At 46.4% G+C, this 25470-nt stretch overlaps 1 protein-coding gene across 1 annotated transcript; it reads right to left on the bottom strand.

Moving 5' to 3' along the window:
- Positions 1–6008: 6008 nt before the first annotated feature.
- Positions 6009–24976, bottom strand: LOC144604701 (protein FAM110B-like). The gene is made up of 2 exons (XM_078419348.1): positions 24871–24976; positions 6009–7937 (listed from the first exon to the last, which is right to left on the bottom strand). The coding sequence occupies exon 2, from the start codon at positions 7741–7743 to the stop codon at positions 6736–6738; it is 1008 nt and encodes a 335-aa protein (XP_078275474.1). The 5' UTR covers positions 7744–7937; positions 24871–24976; the 3' UTR covers positions 6009–6735.
- Between the last annotated feature and the right edge of the window lie 494 nt (positions 24977–25470).

The raw sequence follows: 25470 nt of genomic DNA, 5'->3' as shown, positions 1-25470 counted from the left end.
TCTTTTAGGAAGGAGATTAGGAGAAATTTCTTTAGTCAGAGGGTGGTGAATCTGTGGGATTCTTCGCCACGGAAGGCTGCAGAGGCCAAGTCAGTGGATATTTTTAAGGCAGAGATAGGTAGATTCTTGATCAGAGATGTCAGAGGTTATGGGGAGAAGGCAGGAGAATGGGGTTAGGAGGGAGAGTCATGATTGAATGGCGGAGTAGACTTGATGGGCCAAATGGCCTAATCCTATTCCTTATGACCTTGTGGTATCCAGTCCCTGACCTACCCCTGTAGCCCCAGAACGAATGTGGTCGGTCCTGTGAAGTTTCTGATCTATGAAAGCACCCCTTCCCCACCCCATCAGTAGGTCACACAGCAAATGATGCAGATTAATCATCTTCATCCATAACTGGAAACAGAACAGTCAGGGGTGAGACAGTGTATGTGGGAAGGAGCAAAAGTGAGGCCTGCAGTAGGGTGGGGCCCAGGAGTGACTTCATGGTGGAACTGAGTCAAGCAGCATCAAGAAAAACAATCCAATCGATGAAGTCATACCTTGCACAAAAGTAAATGTTTTTGTGTTTAAACATCTCAGCCTGAGGATATAACTGCAGGATTTTGTCAAATTAATAACTCAGGCTGAATTAGTAACAATAATTAGCAGGGGTGGGGATTTTGTAACGTGTAAGGAGCTGTAGACGCTGGTGTACACCGAAGATAGACACAAAAAGCTGGAGTAACTCAGCGGAACAGGCAACATTTCTGGAGAGAAGGAATGGCCGGCGTTTCAGGTCGAGACCTTGGCCGGCGTTTCAGGTCGAGACCTTCCTGTACGGTCTCGACCTGAAACGTCAGCCTTTCCTTCTCTCCAGAGATGCAGCCTATCCCGCCCGGTTAGTTACTCCAGCATGTTGTGTCTACTGGTGTGATGTGTTTCTGGGTAATATTATAGGGTGGGTTTGATGAGGCAAACCGCTCTGCTGGATGCTGACCTCTGCAGCTGTCTAATCGCTGCACGAACAGCAGCTTCCAGTTTACAGTGGTCATCCATTGCCATTCTGGACTATAGCCACCGCCCGCGCAAAGCAGCGATTCATTCACTCAAATGTTTGCTTTGCTTTTGCATCGGCGACAATCCAAGAATGATTGAGGATTCCAAGAATGAGCGGCACGGTGGCGCAGCGGTAGAGTTGCTGCCTTACAGCGAATGCAGCGCCTGAGACTCAGGTTCGATCCTGACTACGGGCGCCGTCTGTACGAAGTTTGTACGATCTCCCCGTGACCTGCATGGGTTTTCTCCGAGGTCTTCGGTTTCCTCCCACACTCCAAAGACGTGCAGGTTTGTAGGTTAATTGACTGGGCAAAATGTTTTTTAAAAATTGTCCCTAGTGTGTGTAGGATAGTGTTAATGTGCGGGGATCGCTGGGCGGCGCGTGGACTCGGTGGGCCGAAGGGCCTGTTTCCGCGCTGTATCTCTAAATCTAAAAAAAAAATCTAAAAATCTAAAATAACTCATGGTTTGGTAAGTGCGACATATTCCCGATTGAGGAGCAGCTCCGGTACAGGTTACAATGCAAAAGAAAATCGTCACGATCTCGCTCACTCGCTCACTGAGGCACAAAGCAATAAAACCTACAAACCCATCGTAGTTTTGTACAAGTTAACCATGAACGCACCTAATTAATATTTTTTAAAGCAGCATTTTCTTACCTCGAAGAAGCAAAACTGGAAAATACGGATGAATCGCAGGTCTGCATACGCGCGGCAGCTCAGCCGGCAAGAATGTTTAGCTCTTGCGACCTATGACCCGCGCATGCACAGGTCGAGATACCGAACTCGCTTATTGGCCTGCGTAAGTCGCCCCTCGTGTGTAAGCAGTGGCCGAGAAAGGGGGATCTAGTGTGAATGGGGTGATCGAGGTTGGCGTGCACTCAGTGGGCCAGAAGGCCTGTTAGCATGCTGTACAGTATCTTTTAATCAGAAACTTTGGGTAGGTACTAATACTTTTCTAAACAGGATTAAACTAGTGTGTCGGCCAATATTAAAAAGTGAAAGTTTTTAACCATAAAACAAATATGGTGGCGTGTTCAGCCTCACGTTAAGTTGGGAAGGGTGAGAGTAATGATTTCACTGAGGCTAGTTTAGAGAATATTTATTAAACAAAAAATAGTCTGTGAGCCAAATGACATACTCCTTATTTGCAGCTATATCTATTAAACAAAAGCCAGTCTAAGTCTAGTAAGCCGAATGACATCCTGTTTATTTCCAAAGCTCGGTGCCGTGGGCTAATTCGGATAGGCCAGCTAATTCAACCGGAAATGAAGACTGCAAGACTGTGACAAAGCAATTGGCAAGAGACCAGATAAAGTAGGCGAGTGGAGAAGATAGGGTGGGGCTGGGATTACAGTATTATTCAGGACGGGTTCCTGCAATATGAAAGGAAGATGACTTTGTAAAAGCCATGTGTGACAAATGATGATGTGGCATTGAGTATGAATACAATACAAAGCATTATCTCAGCTGCTGAAGTCGTCACAGAGCTAAGTGTATACAGTAAAACACAAGGTCAGGCAATATCTCTGGAGGGCATGGATAGGTGATGTTTCTGGTCGGGTCCCTTCTTTAGACATGCACCTGTGCGCGCGTGTGTGTGTGTCTGAAGAAGGGTCCCGACCTGAAAGTGGGATAACAGAACTAGTGTGATCAGGTAATCGACGGTCAGTGTGGGCTGAAAGGCCTGTTTCCATGTTGTACCAATAAATCATGCAGTATCATTTATTCATTGGCATAAGTGCAGTGATCTGTATATGGACATGTTCAGCAGAGTTTGCCATTGTGCTAGACGACTTGGTTTAATGTGCTATTGACAGCACAAGAAATCTGTTGAAATCTATCAGGTGGCACAGTGTTGCTGCTTTACAGCACCAGAGACTCGGGTCCGATCCGGACTACAGGTGCTGTCTGTACAGAGTTCGTACGTTCTCCCTGTGGCCACGTGGGCTTTCTCCAAATGCTCCAGTTACCTCCCACATCCCAAAGACTTGAAGGTTGCTAGGTTAATTGGCTTCTGTAAATTGCCCCTAGTGTGTCAGATGCAAAATGGGGATAACATAGAACTGGTGTACATTGGTCAGTGTGGACTCTGTGGGCTGAAGGGCCTGTTTTCACGCTGTATTTCCAAACTAAACCGTGAGGAGGAAAATAAATTGGAGTCATCCCTTGTTGTTTAGGTTCTGCTACCCCCACTTAGGTTTTATATTACCAAATTATATTGAGTACATATAGGAAAAGTGCTGTTAGGTTTCAATACTAATTAATTATCCAGAGTATTCAATGGATCCAAACTCCCTATGTAGAATTGAATTTGTAATTATTCCATAGCTGGTATTGTATACTCTTGATATACGAGCTGTTTCACTCTGGTATAATCAACTAGTACTCATTGGGAGGTGTAGGTAAAGTTCAGTTCTTTGCTTGTAGTTTATGGTGAACGTCTGTCCCGCCAGCAGGACCCAAAAAGTAAATTTTCTTTAGTAGAACGGAGTTTGTACGTTCTCCCCGTGACCTGCGTGGGTTTTCTCCGAGATCTTCGGTTTCCTCCCACACTCCAAAGACGTACAGGTATGTAGGTTAATTGGCTGGGCAAATGTAGACATTGTCCCTAGTGGGTGTAGGATAGTGTTAGTGTGCGGGGATCGCTGGGCGGCGCGGACCCGGTGGGCCGAAGGACCTGTTTCTGCGCTGAATCTCTAAATCTAAAAGAATCTAAAATCTAAAAAAAATCTAAATCTAAAATGCGGATTCCCCCCTGCTGTCATAGATGGATCCTTCACCAGTATCTCCTCTATGTACCGTATTTTTTCTCTTGTTCCCCCTCAAGGAGAGTCCCCTGGTCCTTACCGTTCACCTCACCAGCCTCTGCTTCCAGCACATCATTCTCTGACATTGCCACCATCTTCGGCGTAGATGTGCCTAGAGCAATCACTGTGATGGCTGTTTGTGTAAAAATTGTATCTGTGTGTCCTGTGCTTTTTGTTGTCTACTGCCGGACCCTGACGTGAGAGGACGCTGGCGCTGTTTATTCGCCGCTTCTCCGTTAGGATAGTTTGTCTGTTTGTTTTTATGTTATGATTGTTCTTGTAAAGCGCTTTGAGCTCCTGGTAAGGCGCTATATAAAATAAATGCTTATTATTATTATTATTATTATAATCCCATCACCAGTCACATCCTCCCATCCCAACCCCTTTCTGCCTTCCAAGGAGTTGCAGGAAGAGCAGACACTGTTATTTCCACAACTCCTTGGTTCGCTTATCCCTTCCCACTCAAGGGGTCCCTCCCCGGATATTTTCTCCTGCAACTGCAAGAGATTAACATCTGTCCCGATACCTCCCTCCCCCCCCCCCTCACATCTATCTCGGGACCCCAGCAGTCCTTCCAGCCGAAGACAGGGATTCACATGTACCTCCTCTACTGTATCTAGTGTTCCTGAGGTGGGGGGGTACATTAACGAGGCCAAGCGTAGGCTACACAACTATTTTTGCCAAACATTTAACATATAACATATAACAACTACAGCATGGAAACAGGCCTGTCCGGCCCTACCAGTCCACGCCGACCATTCTCCCTGACCTAGTCTCATCTACCTGCACTCAGACCATAACCCTCCAATCCCCTCCTATCCATATACCTATCCAATTTACTCTTAAATAATAAAATCGAGCCAGCCTCCACCACTTCCACCGGAAGCCCATTCCATACAGCCACAACCCTCTGAGTAAAGAAGTTCCCCCTCATGTTACCCCTAAACCTTTGTCCCTCAATTCTGAAGCTATGTCCCCTTGTTGGAATCTTCCCCACTCTCAAAGGGAAAAGCCTACCCACGTCAACTCTGTCCATCCCTCTCAAAATCTAAAAAACCTCTATCAAGTCCCCCCTCAACCTTCTACGCTCCAAAGAATAAAGACCCAACCTATTCAACCTCTCTCTGTAGCCTAAGTGCTGAAACCCAGGCAACATTCTAGTAAATCTCCTCTGTACCCTCTCCATTTTGTCGACATCCTTCCTATAATTTGGCGACCAGAACTGCACACCATACTCCAGATTCGGCCTCACCAATGCCCTGTGCAAGTCCACCAAGGCCTGCTGGATCCCCAGGTTGCCAACCATTTTAACCCCCTTTCCCACACTGACCTTTCCGTACTGGGTGTCCTCCATTGCCAAAATGAGGCCACGTGCAAACTGGGGGAACAGCACCTGATTGAGCCTGGGTGGCTTACAGCCCAGCGGTATGAACATTGAATTCTCCAATCTTGGACAACTAACCCCCACCTCCAACTCCATTCTCTTCGCTGTGTCCCACCTGAATTCGTACTCATTTCTCCCTCCCTCCCATTGTCTATATTCCTTCCTCAGGCTTCACATCTTCTATCCTAATATCATGATCTCACACTTTCTCCTCCCCCACCCCCCCAAAAATCAATGACCTTGGCCAACCATCTTGCTAATCAAAGCCCCTCCATTACCTGTAAACATCTATCACTTATTTGGCTTTGTCCTGCCCCAACTCTTTCCTCCCCCCCCCCCCCACATTACATTTAGTCTGAACAAGGATCCCAACCCAAAACGTGACCCATGTAATGTTCTCCAGAGATGCAGCAGCCTGACTCACTGAGTTACTCCAGGACTTTGTGTCTTGTGTTTACCTCCAAGGCTAATTACCCAATACCAGCTTTTCATTAAAAATATAAATTTTCAAACTGCCGTGGCAGAGTTTTAAACTCATTGCCTCTAGAATTATCAATCCAGCCACTTGGTATCTTCAGTTTTTGTTTAAAAGCCGTCACTTTAAAACAATTGGTAGTACTTTATTGACCAATATAAAGTAGATTCAAACTGGTGGCTGAATGAAATTGGACGTAGTATAAATTATTGATTATAATTCTGACAACCAACTTTCTTTACACTGAATATTACATCCACTCTAGCGGCAAGATACAACAATATTGTATTTTCATGCTCATAGCTATCGGCTTTTAATTAAAGTAGCAAAACATTCCAATTGTAGTCTTTTAAAGTCCATAACAGTCAAAGGTTCTGCATTAAGAAAATGAGATACTGACAAGATAAATACAGCATGTGACAGAACAGACGTAATACAGATAACTTTTATCTCCAGATAAAAGTACATTTGCTACCAGATAAAGTGTAATACTAATTATCTTAAGTTTGAAACACAGCAAATCAGCGTCTAAAATAGAAATGATATTCTTATTTAGGACAGCCTTCACCAAGATGACAAGTTTATACCCACGGTTTATCCTGTCTTTTCTCTGAAATGTCAATGGCCTGCTGTATATTTTAGATAGTATTTTGTTTACTACCGTTATGCATCATAACTTGGTAAACTTATACAGATTTGTCCCATTTGTTGTTCAAAAGTTGATCTCTGAAGATCTTCGGCTTTCGTTATAAAAAATCACGCAAGTCATTCCGTTTCTCTCAACAGACTTAAAACATATCAAAATGGTGGTTAAAGTTTTTTAAAATTGTGCATTCTTTTTCACAGTTTACACAAGGACAGCCCTTTAAGTTTTATTAAAAAAAAAGTCTTTAAAGATCAGCAGTCAGTGGCAGTAACGAACGCAAGTTAAATTGTCACATTTCCCCAATGAAGTGGCAAATCCTACATCAAAGATAAGATCGTGAAGACTCAGTTTCAGCCGCTCCTGTTGTCCTGGTATCTCCTGCCTTATACGGGTGACACCCTCTGGGACTCCTTTGCTTCTCTGCAGCTGTACAGCCACTTAATGACTCTGGCATTGCGTTCAATGATGGAGATCCCATAGGGGATGCGTTCACTTGGCTTCTCCTCGATGGCATTGCTGTACTGGGAGCGCTCGTACTCCGAGCTCAGGTTGCTCGCACTGTGGAGCTTGAGGGACACGATGTCGGAGCTGGCTCTGGCCAAGCACTCCATCCCTACATTCTCCAGCTCCTCGGGGTCCAGGCCGCAGTAGTTGAAGAAGCGCTCCAGGTTGGCACTGACCCGCGAATAGCGGTCGCTCAGGTCGGACTTGGACCGGTGCAGGGAGAGCTGCTGCCTCCCTGGGTGAGGCAGCTCGGGGTGAAGTCCCCATGACGAGCCCCTGGAGCTGGCGGAGGACAGAAGTCTCGACTTGGACAGGGACGGGCAGGGTGGAGTCCGGACGCACCTGCTCACACTGGGGCGCACGTCAACGCGCCTGACCGCGGCGTTGTGAGCCGGCGCCAGGAGGGCGCTGCGTAGCTCCTTCCCACGGCCGTTCACCGGCTCCTTCCCGTGCTGGCTCCGTGCATTTCCAGAGCTGGGATTGCTCGCCTGTTGGACGATCGACTGCTTTGTTGCCGAGTTTGGTGTCTCACAGGCGAGGATCAGGTTTCTCAGAGTCTCCAGGTTCAGAGCTCCTCTCCAGTCCGCGTTCTCCACCCTGCCAGACCCAGCACCGCAGGTTTTCCTGGGGCTTTGCTGGGTCCTTCTGATGATCGGCAGCGGCACCGGCACCGGCACCGGCTCACTCGCCTTCACCGGCCCCTGCCGCGTACATGCTACCTGTTGACTCTTCACATACTTCAACTTGTCGGCCTCCAGCCTCTCCACGGCACTCGGCTTCTTGCTACTGCCCTCCAACTGCTTCCGAAAATAATCTGGTCCCTTGTTCAGAATCCGAAAAGGAATTGGAGCGGCAAAAGTAGAGGTACCGGAGACTTGTTGCAGCATTTCGTTTGCTCTTTCTGCTTCTTGTTATCAGGGTCAAGGCTTAGAATCCACTTGCACACATCATTCCTGGGACAATCCAATCAGCTAAATACATCAACAAAGTTCCCGTTTTGCAAATTACTTGTCAGATTCTAGGATCCGTTTGAAAGTTGCTTTTGCAGTCTTTGCGATTGCCTCCAGCCAGCAGGTATTTTCTGTAAAAGCATAAAGGAATATTAATATAAAATTTTAAACTTACAGTTCAGTTTATTGTCAAGAGTCCCGAGGTACAGTAAAAAGCTCTTTTGTTGCATGTTATCTAGTCAGCAGAAAGACAATACATTGTTATAATCGAGCCATTCACAGTGTATAAAGAAATAAATGTTGCTGGAGGAATAGAGATTTAAGAGTGTGGAGCGATGGTGAGAAGAGTTTGTAGATCTGCTTCTGTGGCCAACACGCAAATAGTCACCTGGGTTGGGCACCATCTTGGAACGGGAGATCTTAAATCTCTTAAAATAAAAAAACCTCCAGCAATGGGCACTTCTTGAGACACACGTTATCTACCACGAAGGGAACCCCACACACCTTCCCCAGATGCATTGCCAAACATGGATTACTCTACTGGCATCAATCTCCACTGTAACCAAGATCACATTATAAAGTTTGCAGAAGGGATGCATGGATTACATTGCTAGGGCAGGTTTAGAGGGATATATATGGGCCAAATGCAGGCAAGTGGTCGATTGGATGTGGAGAGGATGTTTCCACTAGTGGGAGAGCCTAGGGCCAGAGGATACAGCCTAGAATTAAAGGACGTACCTTTAGGAAGGAGGCGAGGAAGGAATTTATTTAGTCAGAGGGTGTTGAATCTGTGGAGTTCATTGCCACACAAGGCTGCGGAGCCCAAGTCGATGGATGTTTTTAAGGCAGAGATAGATTCTTGATTAGTACAGGTGTCAGGGGTTATGGGTGGGGAGAAGGCAGGAGAATGTGGTTAGGAGGGAGAAATAGATTGGCGATGAGTAGACTTGATGAGCCGAATGAAGTGGGACTGAAGTGGAAGTAGAAGGTACATGTTGGTCAGTGTGGGCAAGTCGGACTGAAGGGGCCCATTTCCAAACTGTATGTCTCCAAGGGTCCTAATCCAAAACATTACCTATCCATTCTCCCCACAATTGCTGTCTGACCCACCGAGTCCCTGCAGTACTTTGATTTTTGCTCAAGATTCCAGTATCTGCAGTTCCTTGTGTAGCACTTTCTCAAGTCATGCCATTGTTAACAAGGTGCAAATCAAAGTTATATGAACGTTTATAAGCACATGGCTTTTCCTATTCTTGGAACATTTGAAAGCATTGCACAAAAATGCAATAATTCTAATACACAATGATTAATGGCAAGTAGAAACACTGCTGTGAATTTAGACATAACAAGACACCATTAGCAACGCTGATACATTTAACCAGACAATCAGGTGTTGATGGTGTTTATCAAAATAAATTCAAGTATCCATGCTGTCTCTCGAAACTAAACATCTCTTTTGGGTTTGGGGATTATCATTAAACTTTTACCCAATGATCGTGGCGTTGTGTGCATGTTGCTCTCAAATATTGCTCTGCTCCTCGGATTACCAACAAGACTCACAGGTGGAGAAATGGAAAAGGCATCCCGAGCAAGCTTAGAAGACAGTTCAAACGACATTAGGTACATGGATGGAGAAGGTTCCGAAAGACATGCGCCAAAGAGGGCAAATGGGATTAACTCAGCTTGACATCTTTGTCAGCTTGGACCAAGATGGGCCAAAGAGCCTGTTTCTTTAGCCTTCACTTTAGAGATACAATGTGGAAACAGGCCCTTTGGCCCACCGAGTACATGCCAACCAGCGGTCACCCCTCCCACCAACATTCTCCTGCACACCATAGACAATAGGTGCAGGAGGAGGCCATTCGGCCCTTCGAGCCAGCACCGCCATTCAATGTGATCATGGCTGATCATTCTCAATCAGTACCCCGTTCCTGCCTTCTCCCCATATCCCCAAACTCCGCTATCCTTAAGAGCTCTATCTAGCTCTCTCTTGAATGCATTCAGAGAATTGGCCTCCACTGCCTTCGGAGGCAGAGAATTTCACAGATTCACAACTCTCTGACTGAAAAAGTTTTTCCTCATCTCAGTTCTAAATGGCCTACCCCTTATTCTTAAACTGTGGCCCCTTGTTCTGGACTCCCCCAACATTGGGAACATGTTTCCTGCCTCTAACGTGTCCAACCCCTTAATAATCTTATACGTTTAGATAAGATCTCCTCTCATCCTTCTAGATTCCAGTGTATACAAGCCTAGTCGCTCCAGTCTTTCAACATATGATAGTCCCGCCATTCCGGGAATTAACCTAGTAAACCTACGCTGCACGCCCTCAATAGCAAGAATATCCTTCCTCAAATTTGGAGACCAAAACTGCACACAGTACTCCAGGTGCGGTCTCACTAGGGCCCTGTACAACTGCAGAAGGACCTCTTTGTTCCTATACTCAACTCCTCTTGTTATGAAGGCCAACATTCCATTGGCTTTCTTCACTGCCTGCTGTACCTGCATGCTTCCTTTCAGTGACTGATGCACTAGGACACCCAGATCTCGTTGTACGTCCCCAATTTACAATTTTTTTAAACCAAAGCCAAATTAACCTACAAAGAAGTAAGTCTTTGGAGTGTGGGAGGAAACCAGGGCACCCGGAGAAAACCCATGCGGTCACGGGTGAGAATGTACAGACTCCACACAGACAGCACTCCTAGTCAGGATCGAACCTGGGCCTTCGGCGCTGCAAGGCAGCAACTCTACTGCCGCGCCACCGTGCCGCCGTGACCCACACAGGGCCAACACTCACTATAAAGTGTTGATGGGAGAATGGGTGCTGGCCAGAATGCCAGGAAATATCACTGCTCTGTGACTAGTGTTGCAGGATTTTTCATTAGCTTAACATCTCTCTTTAAAAAAAAACTTATAATACCTCTGGCAATGTTGCTGTTCCCACACGACAACACTCCAATATCAACCTCCGTTATGTGTTCAAGGTAGTGGAATGGGGTTTGAGCTTATAATTATCTGAGCCAGCAGGACAATGATATCTTTGACCTGAAGGAGAAACCTTAATGTTAGACATTAAGCACGAGTTTAAGAGCACATATTTTAGAATTCGATCCCACTACAGGATGAACACCCTGACAGGAGATCCTTGGGCTAATCGTTAGTTTGTTTGTGGCTTCTTTTATTTCGTTCACAGCGTATCTCATACTAGTTCAGAGGAGAATTTGAACACTCCTAAGTCCCGCTATGTTACCCCAGCATTTTGTGTCTAATCTTCGGTTTAATCCATCATCGGCAGTTCCAATCAACCGCCATTACCTCGACAGTTCCAATCAAACCTGACAACATTTCAGCAACTCTTGAGGGAGAAGCATAAAGGAAAGATGTGAAAATACCTCTCATGTGCCCAAGGAGATAACAGGAAAATGTAAAAAGATACCGTTGTGCACGATAAAAGCTCTTTTGATCCTCCATATCCACTGAACAAAAGGAAGGAGGGTAAAACAAGACGAAAGAGGAATTACCCCAGTGAATAACGTTGCAAATAAATAATTCATGTAACACGACATTCTATTTAGGTAGCTCAGTGCAGTCTGCAAAGTGACAATCTCAAGATTACTTACTGAAAGAAAACATTCCCAACTAATTGTCTGCAACCAGCTGGAAAATAAACATTATTGCAAAAAATATCACTCACGCTAATTCTACTGCAGCTCGTTCCAGCTAGTGCTTCAATTCACTGCTGCATAAATAAATATTATAGGCATTAAAGAAGAATGTGACCCTTTCTGGAGGCCGCCATAACAAGACCAAACGTTCTCACCAACTGGAGAGTGGCACGGTGGTGCAGCAGTAGTGTTGCCGCCTTACAACGCCAGAGACCCCAAGTTCAATCCCGAATATGGGTGCTCTCTGTACGGAGTTGATACGTTCTCCCTGTGACTGCCTGGGTTTTCCCCGGTTGCTCCAGTCTCCCACACTCCAAAGGTTTGTAGGTTAATTGGCTTTGATAAAGATTGTGAATTGTCTCTGGTGTGTAGGATAGTGCTCGTGTGCGGGGTGATCGCTAGTCGTTGCAGACTCGGTGGGCCAAAGGGCTATTTCCACACTGTATCTCTGAACTCTAAACCAATAGAACCAGTTACAGGTTCCTTTCGAGACTGACAATGTTGCACCTTGATTGGGTATTCTAAATGAAACCAATCTTAAACGTAAACCTCAGGAAGACATCTACGTTTATACATCTGTCTGCAATCGCACTTGAAGATGAATGACAAAATCCAACGAACTTTATAATATTTAAAAATCAAACAGCGTATTAACTGCCTCCCTTACGGCCACTGATACTGCAGTCAGGTGCAAAGATGACTGCTTGCCAAAGGTGTCCTATTTCCAGTCTTCTGAAACCAGCATCTGCAGTGACGTGCCCATTTGGCATGTGTTCCTTGTTGATTAAATCCAAGCATTGGTAAAGGCCTCAGATTGTGGTCAGAGTTGCATCATATCATTGGCTTCATGTCTCTTTAGGGGAAAATTTAAAAGATATTCCCACTACATAAAAAGACAACTCATGCCACATTACCATTTTGAATTTTGTTATTTTACTTCTAGTTAAAATTTGATTAATTGGATCATCGTCAAAGAGTCCTACAGCATGGAAACAGGCCCTCCAGCCCAACTTGCCCACACCGGCCAACATGCCCCAGCTACACTAGTCCCCACCTGCCTGCGTTTGGCCCATACCCATCTAAACTAATATTGGGGGCGTGGCTGTGTTCTGCAGCTGCGGCTCACCGGCAGTCTCTCTGTCTTTTTTTTTGTTTTTTGTCTATTGTCATCGTTTAATGTACGTTTTGTTCTATCTTTAACTCTGTGTATGTGGGGGGGTGGTGGGGGGAAACCTTTTTTTTCTAATCTCTTCCTCAACGGAGATGCGACCTTTACCGTGTCGTATCTCCGTTCGCGCTACGGCCTAACATCGTGGAGTCGGCGGCCTCCAGCTGGGATCGACCTTGAAGACTCCGGTCGCAGGGCCTGGACTTACCATCTTGGAGGCTTCGGCCGTGGGCCCTGCAGACCGCAACATCGGGAGTTCGCAGGTCCCTGGCTGGCGACCGGTTTTTGGGAGCTCCAGCCGTAGCAGCTTCGACTGCCCCGAAGCGCGAGGTACGATCGACCCGCTCGCAGGCCCTTCATCACCCTGCGTGGCTCGGCCGCAGCACTTTCCATCGCCCGGTGGGGGCTCAGGACTTTCATCGGCCTGCTCGGCTCGGCCCTGGGACTTTCCATCGCCCGGTGGGGGCTTCAAAAAGTTGGGAGCCTCGATCACCTCGTGGCATCACGGGAGAAGAATGAGGAGGAGATAAGACTTTGCCTTCCATCACAGTGAGGGTGTGCCTAGAGCAATCACTGTGATGGCTGTTTGTGTAAAAATTGTATCTGTGTGTCCTGTGCTTTTTGTTGTCTACTGCCGGACCCTGACGTGAGAGGACGCTGGCGTTGTTTATTCGCCGCTTTTCCGTTAGGATAGTTTGTCTGTTTGTTTTTATGTTGATTGTTTTTGTAAAGCGCTTTGAGCACCCGATAAGGCGCTATATAAAATAAATGAATTATTATTATTATTATTATCTTTGATCAAACCCTCTCCTTCGACAAACACATCAAACACATCACAAAGACAGCCTTCTTCCACCTCAAAAACATCACCCCTCATCAATTTTCTGAAGGTGCAGAAAATGCTTTCCTATCTTTTCTATACTTCTGGAATACAATTTGAATTTTATTTGAATTTCTGTTAAACGGCATCGCCTCTCTTTAATTGCAGGCTTTGTTTACTTTCTTTGGAATGTTGAACTATTTTAGGGTTTTTTTTTTTGGCAACAGGTTTATTTTCCTTTCTTTTTCTTTAATCTTTATTACCTTTCGCTTTCTTTTTATGTTATGACTATGAACTGTCTTCAGTTGAACTACAAACTTTGTTTCTTTTTCCAACTAGCATTACAGTTATTAATTTATTAAAACATTTGTTAATATTATATTAATGTGTATTGCATTTATGGGCCTTTAAATGCTTCAAGTGAGAATTTCATTATTCTGTTGTCGTTACGAATGATGATTACACACTCAACATATTCTGAGCACTTGATATTAAGCGCTTTCTATGTACAAAATAATTCAACTTGGCCTGTAGAGACAAGCAAATTAATACAAAATTACTCATCCAACCATCAAACAGTTGCCGAATACAGTCTGCTCAGATCCACCATTAACTCATCGAACAAAGTTTTGTAACCATAGATTTTGATTTTTAATACACTTGAAGTTAATTGTAGGAACTCCAAGATCGATACATTGTCTGCTATTTACGATATACATTAATGACTTAGATGAAGGGATTAAAAGTACCATTAGCAAATTTGCAGATGATACTAAGCTGGGGGGTAGTGTGAATTGTGAGGAAGATGCAATAAGGCTGCAGGGTGACTTGGACAGGTTGTGTGAGTGGGCGGATTACATGGCAGATGCAGTTTAATGTAGATAAGTGTGAGGTTATTCACTTTGGAAGTAAGAATGGAAAGGCAGATTATTATCTGAATGGTGTCAAGTTAGGAAGAGGGGATGTTCAACGAGATCTGGGTGTCCTAGTGCATCAGTCACTGAAAGGAAGCATGCAGGTACAGCAGGCAGTGAAGAAAGCCAATGGAATGTTGGCCTTCATAACAAGAGGAGTTGAGTATAGGAGCAAAGAGGTCCTTCTGCAGTTGTACCGGGCCCTGGTGAGACCGCACCTGGAGTACTGTGTGCAGTTTTGGTCTCCAAATTTGAGGAAGGATATTCTTGCTATTGAGGGCGTGCAGCGTAGGTTCACTAGGTTAATTCCCGGAATGGCGGGACTGTCGTATGTTGAAAGGCTGGAGCAATTAGGCTTGTATACACTGGAATTTAGAAGGATGAGGGGGATCTTATTGAAACATATAAGATAATTAGGGGATTGGACACATTAGAGGCAGGAAACATGTTCCCAATGTTGGGGGAGTCCAGAACAAGGGGCCACAGTTTAAGAATAAGGGGTAGGCCATTTAGAACGGAGATGAGGAAGAACTTTTTCAGTCAGAGAGTGGTGAAGGTGTGGAATTCTCTGCCTCAGAAGGCAGTGGAGGCCAGTTCGTTGGATGCTTTCAAGAGAGAGCTGGATAGAGCTCTTAAGGATAGCGGAGTGAGGGGGTATGGGGAGAAGGCAGGAACGGGGTACTGATTGAGAGTGATCAGCCATGATCGCATTGAATGGCGGTGCTGGCTCGAAGGGCTGAATGGCCTACTCCTGCACCTATTGTCTATTGTCTATTTCAACAACCACTCCTTGCACCACTTCTGTCCATTTCTGATCAGTTCCTGTATAAATGTAACCGAGTCAGACTAAATGACTAATTGACATTTTGCACGTGAAAGAGTCAACTCTTAATTGTGCTATCACATGGCCCTTCTGTCCACCGAGTCTGCAACGACCAGCGATCCCCACACACCAACACTATCCTACACAGACTAGGGACTATTTACATTTATACCAAGCCAATTAACCTGCAAACCTCGAATGTGAGAGGAAACCGAAGACCCGTGCAGGTCACAGGGAGAACGTACAAACTCTGTACAGACAGCACCCGTAGTCAGGATCGAACCCAGGTCTCTGGTGGCGTAAGGCAGCAACACTACTACTGCGCCACAGTGTTTATCCATTTATATTTCTAAATACTTTTTTTCCCCCTCCCAACACTACAACATGCTGGTATTTACTTAAGCTTTTCCAATCCCTGTTGTAGTTTTACTTTCTGGTCATACGAAACCCTGTTTTCCAGAAATGATCTCATTGTACATTTAAAAACAAATCAATCTCCACTGTAGAAAGATAAATGGACTTTCCAAACATACGTAGATTTTCAATGATTTGTTCACAGATCTCACTCACAATGCTATTGATATTTTTTCACGGGTTCACTGATTATCTGTTTCTAGTCAGTGACTGCGTCTGTTCCTCCATCTGCCAGATCGTTCCCTCAGGGGTTTTCCTCGTGGCAACTAATTGTTTAGGGAAAATTGCCACATCCTTTTTAAATATTTGTTCTTTTTGAAAGAGATGCAAGCACATTTTTGTTTTAAGCTAGTGATTGCAACAGCTTACGTTTAGACCCAAATTCACTGAAGTTCAAAATACTGGTGCGGTGCTGGAAATGGTAGACACAAAATGCTGGAGTAACTCAGCGGGTCAGGCAGCATCTCAGGAGAAAAGGAATAGGTAGGGAAAAAAACTGCAGATGCTGGTTTAAATCGAAGGTAGACACAATCAGCCATGTTCACATTGAATGGCGGTGCTGGCTCGAAGGGCCGAATAGCCTCCTCCTGCACCTATTGTCTATTAAAATGCTGGAGTAACTCAGCGGGTCAGGCAGCATCTCAGGAGAGAAGGAATGGGTGACATTTCGGGTCGAGACCCTTTTTCAGACTGATGTCAGGAGAGGGGGCGGGACAAAGATGGGATGCAGTCGGAGACAGGATGACTAGTAGGAGAATTGGGAAGGGAGAGAGGATGGAGAGGGGAAGCAGGGGCTACCTGAAGTGGGAGAAGTCAATGTTCAAACCGCTGGGGTGTAAGCTGCCCAAGCGAAATACGAGGTGCTGTTCCTCCAATTTGCGCTGGGCCTCACTCTGACAATGGAGGAGGCCCAGGACAGAAAGGTCAGATTGGGAATGGGAGGGGGAGTTGAAGTGCTGAGCCACCGGGAGATCAGGTTGGTTGAGACGTACTGAGCGGTGGTGTCAGGGGAGAGGGAAACTAGACTAACTGGTTAGTCTTCCCACTGAAAGCACACAGCGCCAGGAGAGGAGCAGCACACAGCGCCAGGAGAGGAGCAGCACACAGCGCCAGGAGAGGAGCAGCACACAGCGCCAGGAGAGGAGCAGCACACAAAGCCACAGACACAGTGATGCATCTGGTCGAGCAGCAGCCTCACAGCACAAGAGACCCTGGTTCCCCTCCTCTTTCTGCATTCCCTCCGTAACTCCCTGGTCCACTCGTCCCTTCCTACCCAAACCACCCCAACCCCGGGCACTTTCCCCTGCAACCGCACGAGATGCAACACCTGTCCCTTTACCTCCCCCCTCGACTCCATCCAAGGAGCCAAACAGTCTTTCCAGGTGTGACAGAGGTTCACCTGCACCTCCTCCAACCTCATCTATTGTATCCGTTGCTCTAGATGTCAACTTCTTTACATCGGCGAGACCAAACGCAGACTCGCCGATCGTTTCGCTCAACACCTTCGCTCAGTCCACCTTAACCAACCTGATTTCCCGGTGGCCGAGCACTTCAACTCCCCCTCCCACTCCTACCCAGTCTGATCTTTCTGTCATGGGCCTCTTCCAGTGCCATAGTGAGGCCCACCGGAAATTGGAGGAACAGCACCTCATATTTCGCTTGGGCAGCTTGCAGCCCAGCGGTATGAACATTGACTTCTCCAACTTAGGATAGTTCCTCTGTCCCTCTCTTCCCCTCCCCCTTCCCAGTTCTCCCTCTATCTTCCTGTCTCCACCTATATCCTTCCTTTGTCCCGCCCCCCTGACATCAGTCTGAAGAAGGGTCTCGACCCGAAACGCCACCCATTCCTTCTCTCCTGAGATGCTGCCTGACCTGCTGAGTTACTCCAGCATTTTGTGATTCCTTAGGTTTACAAGTTAATTGGCCTCTGTAAATCCTCCTTGTCTGTAGGAAGTTGTCCAACATAGAAATAGTGCGACAGGCCTGGTAACGTTTGTAACCAGAATGGTGACGTTTCAAGTCGAGATCCTTCTTCAGACCAATGTCAGGGAGATACAGAGATAAGGAAGTGTACAGTTGTACAGGGCCCTAGTGATACCGCACCTGGAGTACTGTGTGCAGTTTTGGTCTCCAAATTTGAGGACGGATATTCTTGCTATTGAGGGCGTGCAGCGTAGGTTTACTAGGTTAATTCCCGGAATGGCGGGACTGTCGTATGTTGAAAGACTGGAGCGACTAGGCTTGTATACACTGGAATTTAGAAGGATGAGAGGGGATCTTATCGAAACATATAAGATTATTATACACGTTAGAGGCAGGAAACATGTTCCCAATGTTGGGGGAGTCCAGAACCAAGGGCCACAGTTTAAGAATAAGGGGTAGGCCATTTAGAACGGAGATGAGGAAAACCTTTTCAGTCAGAGAGTTGTAAATCTGTGGAATTCTCTGCCTCAGAAGGCAGTGGAGGCCAATTCTGTGAACGCATTCAAGAGAGAGCTAGATAGAGCTCTTAAGGATTGCAGAGTCTGGGGGTATGGGGAGAAGGCAGGGACGGGGTACTGATTGAGAATGATCAGCCATGATCACATTGAATGGCGGTGCTGGCTCGAAGGGCCGAATGGCTTACTCCTGCACCTATTGTCTATTCAAGTGTAAGATGTGAAAATAGGACAAAGGGAATGGAGATCAAGGAACATATAGAATAGCATAGAGTTGGAGAGCAGCAGGAATCACAGAGGGGGAGCAGCGAGAATGGATATTGCTGCACTCTCGTCAGAGAGAGGAGGAGATAAACCTTGAGGAGATTTTGCAGAGGATCAGACGAAATGTGCAAGAAGGAACTGCAGATGCTGGTTTAAACTGAAGATAGGCATAAAATGCTAGAGTAACTTAGCGGGTCAGGTAGCAGAGTTACTGCAGCATTTTGTGTCTGTCTTCAAGTCAAGTCAAGTCAAGTCAAATTTATTTGTCACATACACATACTCGATGCGCAGTGAAATGAAAGTGGCAATGCCTGCGGGTTGTGCACAAAAATAATTACAGTTACAGCATATAAATAAAGTTAATAAGTTACTAAACATAGCACAAAAAGTGTCGACAAAAATTTAGTCTCTGGGGTTATCAAAGTTGACAGTCCTGATGGCCTGTGGGAAGAAGCTCCGTCTCATCCTCTCCGTTTTCACAGCGTGACAGCGGAGGCGTTTGCCTGACCGTAGCATCTGGAACAGTCCGTTACTGGGGTGGCAGGGGTCCCTCATGATCTTGCTTGCTCTGGATCTGCACCTCCTGATGTATAGGTCCTGCAGGGGGACGAGTGTAGTTCCCATGGTGCGTTCTGCCGAACGCACTATTCTCTGCAGGGCCATCCTGTCCTGGGCAGAGCTGTTCCCAAACCAGACTGTAATGTTGCCGGACAGGATGCTCTCTACAGCCCCAGAGTAGAAGCAATGGAGGATCCTCAGCGACACTCTGAATTTCCTCAGTTGTCTAAGGTAGGCGCTGCTTAGCCTTACCCACCAGTGCGGCAATGTGCGTTCAGTTTAAACCAGCATCTGCAGTTACTTCTTGCGCACTCAGTGGGCTGAAGGGCTCATTTCCATGCGGCACATTGCAAACTATACACAACACAGCTAGACATGGGATGTTGATACCAAATCTGACTCGCGTTTTTCAACCAACACCCCAGACATCTGCCATGACATTGTGTTTCAATTTCCCACACCAGATGCCCTGGAGCCCATCAAACTGCGTCAGTTAACTGATCCCAAATTACAGGGAGTTTTTGCAGCAGAGTTCACTACCTGGTGAACAGTGACACCACCTCTGCTCATGTTGTACAAGATCTTACCGCAAACAAGATCACCAAAATAGGGAACAACAAAGGGGACTTCCATCCTTTTGGTGTTCTATGAAGGCTGCCAGAGATAAGTGTTTAATTCTAGTTCACACTATTTGATATTCCTGCAGAAACCACAGCATTAAAGAATCAGCAGTCACCTAGATTCTAGGGTGACTGCTGATTCTTTAAAGCCGAGGTCCAAATCTTGCATCTTAGACAATAGACAATAGGTGCAGGAGTAGGCCATTCGGCCCTTCGAGCCAGCACCGCCATTCAATGTGATCATGGCTGATCAGTCTCAATCAGTACCCCATTCCTGCCTTCTCCCCATACCCCCTGACTCCACTATCCTTAAGAGCTCTATCTAGCTCTCTTTTGAATGCATTCAGATAATTGGTCTCCACTGCCTTCTGGGGCAGAGAATTCCACAGATTTACAGCTTCCTTGCTCCTCATTAAAATCACCGATTTTCTTTTAAAAGCCACAGACAGATGTCCACCAATAATGCAGAATCACTCATGTCTTCATGAATATCTACACAGATATCTTCGTCAGGTTTTCTGAGCGGAGGACGAGGGGTGATCTTATGGAGGTGCACAAAATCATGAAGGGAATAGTTAGGGTGAACTTAGTCTTTAAGCCAGAGTAGGGGAACCAAGAACCAGAGGACATGGGTTTAAAGTGAAAGGGGAAAGATATAACAGGAACCCGAGGGATAATCTTTTCCTCCCACACAGAGGGTGGTGTGTATATGAAACAAACTGCCGGAAGGGGTAGTTGGGGCAGGTACTATAACAACATTTAAAAGACATTTGCACAGGTACATGAATGTGAAAGGTTTCGAAGGATATGGCTCAAAGGAAGGCAAATGGGACTCATGTAGATGGGGCATCTAAGTTCATTTTAGGAGCAGAATCAGGCCATTCACCTCATGAAGTCTACTCCCAGCATTCAATCATGGATGATCTATCTTTTCCTCTCAACCCCATTCTCCTGGCGTTTCCCCATAGCTCCTGACATGGGCAAGCTGGGTTGGCATGGGCAAGTGGGGCCGAAGGGCCGGTACAATAGACAATAGGTGCAGGAGGAGGCCATTCGGCCCTTCGAGCCAGCACCGCCATTCAATGTGATCATGGCTGATCATTCTCAATCGGCACCCCGTTCCTGCCTTCTCCCCATACCCCCTGACGCCGCTATCCTCAAGAGCTCTATCTAGCTCTCTCTTGAATGCATTCAGAGAATTGGCCTCCACTGCCTTCTGAGGCAGAGAATTCCACAGATTCACAACTCTCTGACTGAAAAAGTTTTTCCTCATCTCAGTTCTAAATGGCCTACCCCTTGTTCTTAAACTGTGGCCCCTTGTACAACTATGGCTTGTGGCAAACTGGTGAAGCCAAGCTTCCTAGTTTAAATCTAGGCCAACAATTTGGAATATCGGTATTTATCCCTTTCCTGCATGAGCAAAAACCATAACTGTTTATTTATTCAAAACCCTCCATGTCCCACTAGGTCCCACTAGAGTGCTGCTAAATGTAGCCATTCTGAATCTGTTCACACGAAAGTCTTAAATAATTTACAATCACACCAATAGTTGCTTTAATCTAGGCCAATCTGCAGACCAAGTGATAATGTGAATACATTAAAGGTTAAGGAACTCATTCATATGAGGTTCACCATTAGAATTAACACCATGAACTCAGTGACCCAAGATTCCAGAGGTGACCTGCAACCCTTCTGATAACTGGAGATATTCCAGGATATTCACTGCAACAGATCCCTGCTAGTTTTAACTGCTCACAACTAGCCCTCTATAAACAAAGAGCGAGAAGCATTTTGTATTAATGTTTCTTCTCAAAGAAGTGGACCGTGTTAAAAAAAAAAGTGCACATTGACATCAATTTTTGATAGCAAGTCCAACCGAGATAGTTAGTTAGTCATCTACCAAAGATTTGATACACAAGGACAGACACAAAGTGCTGGAGTAACTCAGCAGGTCAGGCAGTATCGCTGGAGAACAAGGGTAGGTGACGTTTCTGGTCGGGACCCTTCAACAATCAAAGATGTGGTCCTTATGTTGTAATAAACACACTAAATATACTGCAGTTTCTTTACTGAGCAAATGTTTTGATGTCCACTGATCTCTTCTAGTTGCAATTATTCACAAAATGCTGGAGTAACTCAGCGGGTCAGGCAGCTTCTCAGGAGAGAAGGAATGGGCGACGTTTCGGGTCGAGACCCTTCTCAGTCTGAAGAAGGGTCTCGACCCGAAATGTCACCCATTCCTTCTCTCCTGAGATGCTGCCTGACCTGCTGAGTTACTCCAGCATTTTGTGAATAAATACCTTCGATTTGTACCAGCATCTGCAGTTATTTTCTTATTCTTCTAGTTGCAATATACTAGTTTACTGTAGGATTTGAAAGCAGCATGTTTGGTGGAAATATCCTTACTGTTACTCCACGTTTCAATGAAATCTGCCTCCACCCCCATCCCAGGTGCGGTGAAGGAGGCAGATACAAGAGTCAAGAGTGTTTTATTGTCATATGTCCCTGATAGAACAATGAAATTCTTACTTGCTGCAGCACAACAGAATATGCAAACACAGCACACTGTAAACAATATGATAAATGAGAGAGAAAAGGTTCAGTGTGTATGTATGTATACACACACACATACTCACAAGTACACACAAATCTATATCTATATACACACACATATATACACATACACGCCTACCGATGTACACAAAAACAATCATTAGTAGTGCAATAATAATAGTCGATTGTAGTTCAGAGCTTATTTGAGGTTGTAGTGTTTCTTTTAGATTTTTAGATTTTAGAGATACAGCGCGGAAACAGGCCCTTCGGCCCACCGAGTTCGTGCCGCCCAGTGATCCCCGCACATTAACACTATCCTACACACACTAGGGACAATTTTTACACTTGCCCAGCCAATTAACCTACATACCTGGAGTGTGGGAGGAAACCGAAGATCTCGGAGAAAACCCACGCAGGTCACGGGGAGAACGTACAAACTCCGTACAGACGGCGCCCGTAGTCAGGATCGAACCTGAGTCTCCGGCGCTGCATTCGCTGTAAGGCAGCAACTCTACCGCTGCGCCACCGTTCTTGGTTCTTGGTCCTCCAAAATATTCCAAATGGAATTTAAACTGGAGGTTTAAGCCGGATGGCTGTAGGGAAGAAGCCGTTCCTGAACCTGGACGTGACAGTTTACATGGCTTTTAGATAGGCACTTAGATACACAATGGATGGCTGGATATGTATCACGTGTGGACAGAGGAGATTAGTTTAACTTGGCACCTTGTTCAACATGGACATTGTGGGCCGAAGGGCCTGTTAATGTACTGTATTGTTCTAGGTTGTTTTAAAAAAAAAAAATAGATTTGGGTCTGGCATCCTTAGAAAATTCTCCAATAGATCAATTGGTCAACGTCAGACACACGAAGCTGGAGTAACTCAGCGGGACAGACTGCGTCTTTGAGAGAAGGAATGGACGACTTTTCAGGTCAAGACCCTTCTTCGGTCTCAGTCACCCATTCCTTCTCTCCAGAGATGCCGCCTGTCCCGCTGAGTTACTCCAGCATTTTCTGTCTATCTTCGGTGTAAACCAGCATCTGCAGTTCCTTCCTGCACACTGAGTCAATGTCATTCTTTCATATCTGTTACATCTGTCAGAATATTTTGGCTTCATGAAGAACTCGCTGTTCTATTTGCACAAGATGCAATCAAACATTTTGCAGTACTGCTGGAGGGCAGTCGTTGGTGTCCAGTGGACTGACTGGCTGAAGGCTCAGCTACAGCCTGCCTGCACACCCAGCCTGCTCACCCAGCTACAGCCTGCCTGCTCATCCAGCCTGCTCACCCAGCTACAGCCTGCCTGCTCACCCAGCTACAGCCTGCCTGCTCACCCTGCCTGCTCACCCTGCCTGCTCACCCAGCTACAGCCTGCCTGCTCACCCTGCCTGCTCACCCAGCTACAGCCTGCCTGCTCACCCTGCCTGCTCACCCAGCTACAGCCTGCCTGCTCACCCTGCCTGCACACCCAGCCTGCCCACCCAGCTACAGCCTGCAAGCTAGAAATTGCCAGTGGCCGTATCATTTGCTTCATAGCCGTTTGATTGAAAGATTTGATAGCAAGAAACTGCAGATGCTGGTTCACACCAAGGTAGACGCAAAGTGTTGGGAAGGAACTGCAGATGCTGGTTTATACCAGAGATAGACAAAGTGCTAGAGAAACTCAGTGGGTCAGGCAGCATCCATGGAGAAAAAAAACCCAGGACAGGTGACGTTTGGGGTGTGGAGCATTCTTCAGACCGACATCTCAGAGATGCTGCCTGACCCGCTGAGTTACTCCAGGACCTTGTGTCCATCTTCGATAGATTTGGTCCACTTTTTGAACGACCTGAGTTCACGGCTCCTTCAAGAAAAAAAACCCTCCAAAATCCCAACTCACTCCCTAACTCACTCCCTAACTCACTCCCTAACTCACTCACTCCCTAACTAACTAACTAACTAACTAACTAACTAACTAACTAACTAACTAACTAACTAACTAACTAACTAACTAACTATCTCTCTCTCTCTCTCTCTCTCTCTCTCTCTCTCTCTCTCTCTCTCTCTCTCTCTCTCTCTCTCTCTCTCTCTCTCTCTCTCTCTCTCTCTCTCTCTCTCTCTCTCTCTCTCTCCCCCTCTCCCCCTCTCTCTCTCCCCCTCTCTCTCTCTGCCTCTCCCCCTCTCTCTCTCCCCCTCTCTCTCTCTCTCTGCCTCTCCCCCTCTCTCTCTCCCCCTCTCTCTCTCTCTGGATGATGGTGTTTTAAGGCTCCACATTAAATTGCAAACACAAACAAGAAGCCCAGTCTCAGGTCGGGCTGTCTGTTGAACTTGCCCTTGACAGCTCTCGCCGTTCGAGCTCAATGCAGCTGTGGGATAAAGCAGAGGGAAACGTTTCACCTGCGCACCAGGTAAGACTTGAAATAACGAATGAAAATGGGCGTCCTGTTCCACTGCACCCAGGACACAAGGAAGAACAAAGAAGGTAGATGAAGGCACGGTTTGGTTGAAGCCTCCCACAGGTAAAACAGCCCACCCAATGCTCAATGTCCCGGGGTGGACGAACAAACAAATAACTAGCAGGACGAGGCGCAGAAGGAAGATACACCTGGAGAGCCAGTCAGTACTCGCGGTGCAAGGAGACCAGGAGAACAAGATTGGGGAAAGACTGATGCATCAAAGCAAAGGGGACGACTGCTTTATAAAAGTACCACAGGGGGCTTGTACAGCAGAGTGTGAACTTGGTGATCACCCCACCCCCCCCTCATACAAACATACCTGCAACAGATTTGTTGTCCCCCCCACCCCACCCCACCCCACCCCCCACCACAGGTGAAACTACAGCGTGACACCTCACCTGTAACAGAGTCCCTTCCTCTCGCACTTTGCCACAGTGAAGCTCTGGAGGTCTGGTCTGGTCTGGGCTGGGCTGGGCTGGTCTGGTCTGGTCTGGGCTGGGCTGGGCTGGGCTGGTCTGCCACAAGCACAAGACGATCAAGCAGTGAGCCAGGCGAGGTGAGACTAGACTGGACTGGGCTGCCCTTCTATATGCTGCTCACCACTCGCCCCACAAAGAACTCGTTTCCTGATCATTTGTGGGAGGAGACAGCAAACCCAGCAGGATTTAACCCCTTCCTTTATTTTATTTTTTTCTCGCCGCCTGTCTGGTTTGAATGTGCAAATATGTGTGAGAGAGAGAGAGAGAGAGAGAGAGAGAGAGAGAGAGAGAGAGAGAGAGAAAGGGGGAGAGAGACAGAGAGAGACAGACAGACACAGAGAGAGAAAGAGACAGAGGGGGAGAGAGAGAGAGAGAGAGAGAGAGAGAGAGAGAGAGAGAGAGAGAGAGAGAGAAAGGGGGAGAGAGACAGAGAGAGACAGACAGACACAGAGAGAGAAAGAGACAGAGAGAGAGAGAGAGAGAGACACACAGGGGAGAAAGAGACAGAGACAGAGACAG

This window comes from Rhinoraja longicauda, chromosome 22, assembly GCF_053455715.1.
Source record: "Rhinoraja longicauda isolate Sanriku21f chromosome 22, sRhiLon1.1, whole genome shotgun sequence".
NCBI lineage: Eukaryota > Metazoa > Chordata > Chondrichthyes > Rajiformes > Arhynchobatidae > Rhinoraja > Rhinoraja longicauda.
This window is presented reverse-complemented; position numbering and strand designations above follow the sequence as displayed.

Bases quoted from the DNA above. Each gene is read 5' to 3' on its own strand.
- LOC144604701 (XM_078419348.1), bottom strand. From the start codon at position 7,743: ATGCTGCAACAAGTCTCCGGTACCTCTACTTTTGCCGCTCCAATTCCT.